Source organism: Propithecus coquereli, unplaced genomic scaffold (genome assembly GCF_000956105.1).
Source record: "Propithecus coquereli isolate 6110/MARCELLA unplaced genomic scaffold, Pcoq_1.0 Scaffold166, whole genome shotgun sequence".
NCBI lineage: Eukaryota > Metazoa > Chordata > Mammalia > Primates > Indriidae > Propithecus > Propithecus coquereli.
In genome coordinates, this window is record NW_012141191.1 from 250,834 (window position 1) to 259,676 (window position 8,843).

At 35.3% G+C, this 8,843-nt stretch overlaps 1 protein-coding gene across 1 annotated transcript in view; it reads left to right on the forward strand.

Moving 5' to 3' along the window:
• The window catches only part of LOC105808054 (retinal dehydrogenase 1), a 56,872-nt gene that overhangs the window by 22,959 nt on the left and 25,070 nt on the right, over window positions 1–8,843 (forward strand). Inside the window, exons 3-7 of the mRNA XM_012641610.1 lie at window positions 628–768; window positions 2,958–3,087; window positions 4,710–4,771; window positions 6,282–6,410; window positions 7,685–7,798. Coding sequence (XP_012497064.1) covers window positions 628–768; window positions 2,958–3,087; window positions 4,710–4,771; window positions 6,282–6,410; window positions 7,685–7,798 — 576 coding nt within the window. The remainder of the gene's footprint in view (window positions 1–627; window positions 769–2,957; window positions 3,088–4,709; window positions 4,772–6,281; window positions 6,411–7,684; window positions 7,799–8,843) is intronic.

The following is an 8,843-nucleotide window of genomic DNA, read 5'->3' on the forward strand; positions in this document are numbered from 1 at the left end:
TCTTCAAAATGTCTGCAGATAGAGACAGCTTCTCAATATGATTTTTCCCGCCTTTACAATCTTAATTTTCCCTCAAAAATTAATGAATTAAATAAGATCTGTGGCATGAGTTTATTTCTTCAAGAGTCATGTTTTTTAACTACCTTAAAGTATATTTTGATGATAAAATAAAGCTTTCATGTCTAAAATAAATAAACTCAGTTCAGCCACTTTTAGTTATTGACCTTGGGCAAAGCTCCTCTCTCTTTGCTGTAGTTTCTTCATCCGTAAAATGAGGAACATGTTTGTCCCATATAATGACTGAGAATTAAACAAGTTAATATGTGTAAAGTTATTAGAACATTGCTTGAGATATGGCAAGCATGCAAATGATAGCAACTATTACTGTAATATTTATATTCCAGGAAATCAAGCATATGAGAGATGTGTGGATCTTGTCATTCTAAAGATTATTCAGCAAGTGTAACTCCAATATGGTGTAGCGAAGTGTGCACAATATGCTAGACGTTAGGCTATTGGATACACAGAGCCTGTTTATAAGGAGCTTCAGTCTATTTGAGTTATTGCCATTGGATTTGCTAATCCAGTATGTTCAGCCTACTAAATTAAATTTTCTTTGACTTACAGGAGGATGTTGAAAAAGCAGTGAAGGCCGCAAGACAGGCTTTTCAGATCGGCTCTCCATGGCGTACTATGGATGCTTCAGAGCGGGGGCGACTATTATACAAATTGGCTGATTTAATTGAAAGAGATCGTCTCTTGCTGGCAGTGAGTATTAACCAAACTGGATAGGTAGATAGAGCTCTCAAAAGCACTTATTGCTTAACTTGGCAAGTTGTTTAAGTTTCAATGATGATCATGTGCTCTCTACTAATAAAAGGGAAAGACTTTATCTCACAGCTCTTACACAGGACACTTACAATTGAGTTTTTTTTTTTTTTTTTAAGACAATCTTGCTCTGCTACCCTGGGTAGCATGCACTGGTGTCATCATAGCTCACTGCAACCTCAAACTCCTGGGCTCAAGCAATCCTTCTGCCTCAGCCTCCCAAGTAGCTGGGACTGCAGGCAAGCACCACCATACCTGGCTAGTTATTTTCTATGTTTTGTAGAGACAGGTCTCTGTTCTTTCTCAGGCTGGTCTGGAACTTCTGAGCTCCAGTGACCTTCCCGCCTCTGCCTCCCAGAGTGCTAGGATTATAGGCGTGAGCCTCCACATCTAGCTTACCATTGAGTTTTTTCTCAAATATTAATCTGTACTCCAGTTCTGAATGATGTTAATTTCTGCTCCCATAATAGAGTCTACAGTCTAAATGTTGGCAAACCCCAAGTTAAGCCAAATTAATTTCTTTCCTTTACCTTAGAACTTCTCAAAGCCTTTAACAAAGTCACGTGTAGCATGAATCTCCTGGAATGATGTACTGGGTTTCTTAAAGTACTTGACCACTGAACCCTTTTAGGTGAAAAACTCATCATTTGTTAAAGGTGCCCAAAATATTTCTCTAAAATAAATCTTATTTTTCTTTAGTTAAACCCACCAAGATATTTAATAAATGGCTACATTTTCCCTTCCTGAAATGTCTGTTCAGAAGGGTCATAATTAAATGAAGTTTTTTTTTTTTTTTTTTTTTTGTGGGTGAAAAGGACAAAAGTTAAAGAAAAAAAGCTAATCATTGATGTGTTTATAAAAATTATGTTTCTTTCTTTATATTTTAGCAATTAGAAGAGTCAGCACATAATATCCTTGGGGAGGGTATTTCCTTGTTTTTTGTCTTCTCAGTTGGGCATTATAATGAAACCAGTTTAACACAAACCAATACCAAGATCAAGTTCCATAGAAAATTTTTATTACCTTTAGAATCTTAAAGTGGCAATTACAAAGAAGGCTGCTTTAAAAAAAAAAAATCAACATTAGCAATTATAGTTACTCAAAGAACTATTTATTACTCAATTGATGATTCAGCATAATTCAAAATATGCAAAAATATGGAACCAGAAACTATGTGCAATAAACCTATATTAACCAAAATGTCCTATAGGAAGAAAGCAGAATTTGCTGAAACTTGGCTTTTCTCATTTATCTGATCTGTTGACTGCCTGTCAGCATAAGGTCCTATGGGGAAAAAAATACAGTCATAGAAAAATCATGTTAGATTAAATTTTGAGATGGTAGACAGTTTAATACGGAGACAGGACAGCTTTAACAGTTTAACACCTGGATATTCCTTCCAGGTAATCACCCCAGCAGAACTATATATCCCAGAGCTCTTTAAAGTTCTGCTTATGAAGAGAAGAAAAAGAGGAGATAGGTCATCCTATAATGGTTAGGGCACTAGACTAGAAAATGTTAAACTTTATAGCCTGACCATTCAAATGGTAATTATGATAATAATGGCAAAACTGGGAGTTTCATCATTAAAGATTCTGAGGAAAATTATGAATGAAAAATCCAGGTGTTACTTAAGTTTGTATGAATAGATTGCCTATATCCAAATAGAATGCAAAAATTAAAAGTGATTATTGAGGCATCATTAATAGTCACTGACACTAAATTGTCACACAGGGTTGGATTACACAGTAAGTGAAATCTTGTCGAAACTCTGATCTGACTAAAACTGGGTACCATTCTCACCTGCTGTGTATATATCAAATTGTGACTGATTCCTAGAAAGTTTGTTAGCTGGAGGACATTCAAAATGAGATTAAAAAGCACTAGGCTTTAGAAACCAAAATCTCACAACCCTTTGTACCCAGATCTTGTTATGTGACCTCAAGAAAGTCATTTTAATTCTTTTTTTTAGTCTCCTTTTTAAAAAGAGGAAGTTAGACAAGATGACTTAAGATTTCTTCTATTTCCAAAATTCTCTAGCACATGATTATTCAAAATACTGGCTATATATTTTTTTCAATGTAAAATTTTTATGGAATTTTAGATTTGGGGTTTGATCTGTTTTTCAGACAATGGAGGCAATGAATGGTGGAAAACTATTTGCCAATGCGTATCTGATGGATTTAGGAGGCTGCATAAAAACATTACGCTACTGTGCAGGCTGGGCTGACAAGATCCAGGGCCGTACCATACCAGCTGGTGAGTAGCTTCAGGAAACCAGTAGGGGTGGGAGTAGTGGGGAGGAGATTACTAGAGAGCTGAATAATTTTAGACTCTCCTTTTTAAAGATGTCAACCAAGTAAGGCAAAAGTATTTTCCCTTAGACTTTGAGACACCACAGCTCTGAACCTGGAAGTTGTATTAAGATTCATCAAATGGATTTTACACTGTTTGAGCATTTATCACACAGAAGATAACACTATGGATATTTTAGAAAATATTAAAGTGAGAACATTCTTATGGCTGCAATTTCTGATTGAAGACAATTGTCTCTTTGAGGGGCCAAACTTTTTAAAGCTAGCCTTTGAAATTATTTATTTGGGTTTTATTACAATAATGACATTTTTACCCTTTCTACAATGTAATTATTTACATCTCTTTGCATGTCCAGGATGAGTCAGTTATGATCATCTGTGCCTGGTCAAACTCACTACAGTGAGACCAGACTAATTAAACAAACTAATTCACATTGATTTGTTTCAAACAGCTTCAAAGCAAGAAGGAATTATGTTTATAGCCTGGGTTAAGGATTTGTGTGGGTGAACATGTATGTGTGTAGTGGAGTATGTACACAATTGGGTAGAAATACGAAAAACACTTTATATGAAATATGAAAACGCATCACTGTGGGAAACACTATTGGTAGAATTTAATTCATGTAAGCATATTGACTTGAGGAATACAACACCCTCCAGAACTGGCCCTGATGTGCATTTCCAATCTGCTTGGAACATCTGATAGGTCAGAAGTGGTAACCAGGAAGTGAAAAGAGGAGAGTGAAACCATGGTGGTGTGAAGAAATGTGGACTATTCTAATGACTGTCTCACTTTATTCTGAGACAAAATGGTAGAAGCCATTTAAAGCATAAATAGGTCTCAATAAAGAGAGTTCTTGCTAAAGCCAGGAGGCTTTTGTGGGAACCAAAACAGAACTGAGCACAAAACGCAATGTAACTCTCAGAATGACCATATCAAACTTTGAAGCACATGAATCAATCAAGTCTAGATTGAAAAGAAATGTCTTTTACTTCTGGCAATTTTTTTTTTTTTAATGGATTAAGACAATTTGCTTTTAGTGTTTGGTAGACAAATAGAAAAAAACATTTTAGAACAAATAGGAAAGGATTATTAATTATAGGGAGATTTTTAAAATTCTCCTCTTTTTTAATTTTACTATTTTTTAAATTGTATTACTTTTAAAAATAAAATGTTACTATTACTGATAGAACTTTGAGCTTACAAAACCATATCTGAATGTGGTTCTCTTAGCTGGAGACCTCCTACTTCCTTTCTCATTCTTTTTTTTATAAAACTTTGAGAAGGATGATTTAGAAATCACCCCTGTTAGATGAGAAAAGGTAGAGTTGTCTTTCAGATCTTTCCCAATTTTGCATCTTTGCTTTTACCTAACTCAACTTTGTGGTTCTTGTTATTCCAATTTATGGTTTGAGGGCTCCATTTTCATTTTGTGAACAGTTGGAGATATGTTTTATTTTTTAATTATTGTGTACACCATTCTCTCACAAAGGCCCTAAACCACCATTCTGTAAATGTCAAAAACACTTGTCCATATATGATTGTGTGTGTGTTTCATTTTCCAGATGGAGACTTTTTTACTTATACAAGACATGAACCTATTGGCGTTTGTGGACAAATTATTCCCGTAAGTTATTCTCCTATATAATTCTCAATTTAAGAAAAAAGAGTTCTAATACTATTAGCTTTGGTGATTAAGCTTTCTCCAACACAAATGGATTCTTACATATTTGTTAAATGTGGAGTAAATGTAAGATTTGTCGAAACTGGTCTCCCTGAGACTAAATGTCTTAGATATGAATGAGGTAGTCCAAAAACCTATCTATATCCTATCATATCTTTTGAGAGCATTTCAATACTACAGTATCAACAGATCTTAACCTGTTACTCAGTAGGTTATTTTTAAAAAGTATAACGTCCTCTTTTTAAGAGCCATGATTTACATATGTATGGCAAAGTGCTCATTGTCACATCTGCGGTGGATCACCATTTTAGTGAAATGTAGGATCTACTAGTCTCTGACACTTTTTATCTCTTCATTGAGGCTTCTCATTACAGAGAATAGTACCAACCAGAGTGTTCTAATCCTGGAAGATATTTTTAAATTAAATTGGAAGAAACAATGCCAGAGGCAATTAGAGCACTGCATGGAATATATTGTGCCTTAAGATAAGAGATTCTGATATTCCAAATTCTTCGCAGAGAAGGTAGTATTTTTAAGCAGAACCATGAAGATTTAAGCTCAGCAAACAGGAAAACTATCTAAATGATGTTACTTTAGCTGATATACTTGAAAAAGCCAAATAAAAAGACGGTCAAGCATCCTTTAGTTTGTAGATGAAGAAGTGGCTATTATTTATTTTTCACTCCAATGAGATTGAAATGTATCCATATCAACAATTTTAATGAAATTCCTCATTAATTCAAAAATCCCAATAAAATCTATGAAAACTACATAACTTGAAATACTAAGAACAGCTAATATATACTGTGTGCCTGTGATGAACCAGTCACTGTGTTAAGCTCTTGGCCCACTTTCTTGATTAATCCTCAGGACAACCTTCTGAGGTAGGGAGGACCATTATCATCACTTAAAGATGATGCAGTTGTACACACAGAGCAAGTAACTTGTGTGGCTTCACATGGCTGGTAGTGATTGAGCTGAGGTTTGAACCCAAACGCTCAGTTTCTGGAGTCAGGATATGTTTGTCTTTAACAAGATATTTGTCCTAGAAATAAATGCTGCGAATGATACAATTAGGTAAATAAATATAGTAAATCACTTATGGGTTGGGAGGAATACTGATACTTTTTAAACACAGATAACTTATAATATGCTTAATGGTGAGCCAAACCACGCAGTGATTTTTATCTTCCTGGTAAAAGCACTCAAATTGACAGCCCTTGATTGAATTTTGGAGCCCTCTCCTACTCCCTTTCCATATCTAGTTTATTTAGAGCATTTTAGTCTTTACTAGTTGCTTTTAGCAATGAAGTTAATTAGAATGCACCAGATGATTACACAGAAGTACTACAATTACTTTTTAATATCTGCAGGGGGTTTATCATGTGAACTTAGATTAGCAAATGTGCTTTTCAGCAATACAAAGAATCTCTTGTTATATGTTGCTTTCTAGTGGAATTTCCCGTTGGTCATGCTTATTTGGAAGATAGGGCCTGCCCTGAGCTGTGGAAACACAGTAGTTGTCAAACCAGCAGAGCAAACTCCTCTCACTGCGCTCCATGTGGCATCCTTAATAAAAGAGGTAAGTCTCCTAAATCAAACTATGCACAAGAACTCCAGTCCTAATTTACAAGAGGAGGACTTCATTTGGTGCTACTGTAAACTACATTATTTACAAAAGTCTCCTGTCGAGTGTGGGGATGCATTTAGCATGGCTGCTGGCTGGGATTCCTGGCAGTTAGCCCAAAGGAGTCTCTGCCCAAATGCAGACAGAAAGTCCAATGCAAGGGTTTGGTGTCAGTCATTTTGAAATTACGTTTTTGTTTCTTTTGTTCAGCTCTCATGAATGTAATTCATATTAAAATTGATATTCTTTCAAATTTTGAAATATTAAGTTGGTTTGTCACTGTCACTAATGGGCCGGTAGTTTCTGCAAATTTGTTCAAACTATTGTAGGCTATGTGAAGATTGGAGGTCTCTGTGCAAATATGCTTATTTGTACTATTAGGCCACATTATTTCTAAACACATCTACCCATAAGTGGATATGTTTATATTCACTTTTCAATTATGATTTTCTCTGCATTTGTCTTCCTGTTCAAAAGTGGCAAAAGAGCACATGAAATTTATTTTCATCAAATACCTATATTGTGTTAATATATTTCTGTTGCAAACAATTCATTGTCCTTTTCCCTCATATCTTACCAAAACTTAAACAAATTTCATTCACTAGAAAATTCAATTTAGGAAATCTGAATTCATATCTTAAAAATATTCTTTATTTCAAATTAAAAACAGGCAAAAGAGATGTCAAAACGAAATATTTTGATGCAATTAACATGAAATTTTAATATTCCCTCCTCAGTTCCCACACTTTCTGCCTGAATTCTTTAACTGGGGTTGAAATCAATCCTGAAGTTCAATCATAAGTGGGATAACCATCCTTATTTAACATTTTACTGATTAAATAATGCCAACAGGGACTCTCACCTCAGCTGTTATTCCCTGAGCAATTGACAGCAGCTAGAAACTAAAAATGCGAGATCCCTTTAGCTTCTTAGTTTTGCTGGTGGGGATAATAAACACATTGCCTTCCTTCTACGTAAGTAATTTACCAAACAATTGTACTTTCTTTGTGAGTTACTATGATGAAATTTGAGACAGTCGTCATTGGAGCCATAACCTATAACATTACCTTGAGGAAAAATGGGCCTTCAGTAATGCAACGCTTGAGGTTATTTTTATGTGGGCTAATGGTAACTGTAATATATTGTTAATAATATATAATAACTATAATAACAATAATAATAATAAAGAATAAAATCACTTAGGTAAATTTTCCTTTTTTACCTCTCAGGCAGGGTTTCCTCCTGGAGTAGTGAACATTGTCCCTGGTTACGGGCCCACTGCAGGAGCAGCCATCTCTTCTCACATGGACATAGACAAAGTGGCCTTCACAGGATCAACAGAGGTAACACCACTTAGCCCAGAAGTCAAGAATATCTGCATCTCCAGCTATCAGAAGCATGTTTTATGCAACTATTTTTAGGACAACACTTCCTTAAAACAAAAGTTCTTTTTAATGATTTGTTCCTTATTTTAGCTTTCAAATATGTGCATAGAACATAAGCAGATGTACTTTGGATGAAATGAAATACTTATTACAAACTCAGAAGGACTAGAGTGAACTATTTTTAACATGTTCTCATTATTTCTGATGAGAAATATGGCTGCTGAGACCTTGTCCTAGGATTAGTAAGGTTTACAGTAGAAAATGTAAATTAGGCCACAGTAATTTGTATGAATGAATGTAATGTTACTCTGTAGATTATCAAAATTAAATAGTAGAACCTCATCCTTAGATCCTCGTTTGGGTCTCTCTCCTCCTTACACATTCAGAAAGGGAGCCAGAAACTCAGCTTCCCTCGATGTTACTTTCGGCCTAGCCTAACTTTTCTATCTGGCTCAAACTTGGGCATCCAAAGGTTAAAGAACAGGACCCCAACCATGAGCACTGCCAGGAGAAGCAGGAGGGAGAGAGAGAAAGACAGCATCCTGGGATGTAGACTTTGGGAAAATGGATTCCCATTTACTGAAGCTATTTTCTATCCTAAGCAAAAAGAAAGTGGTGAGATCATACTGTGCCAAGAAAAATAAATCTTTGAGTCATTCTATTAGATAACGTGACATTGTTAGATGTTCAATGCAAAAAGTACTGTATGCCTTCCATTGGTATACGGTACAGAGGGTGAAGAGTGAACATCACCCCATCTTAGAAAGCTGCCGAGGCAAGTAAGAAACAAGGCAGAATGTGATAAGTACTAAAATATGCACAAAGTGCTGTAAAGGGGTTCACAGGATGGAATAATGATGTCCAAATGGGGGCGAGAACTGCAGTGTGTTTTGAGGATTTGTTCCTTTTATTTAACTCCCTTTAGATTGAGAAGCAAAAATAATGTTCCAGATAGGAAGATGAGGCTAATCTGATTGTTTTATAATCCTAATTAGCCACTCCA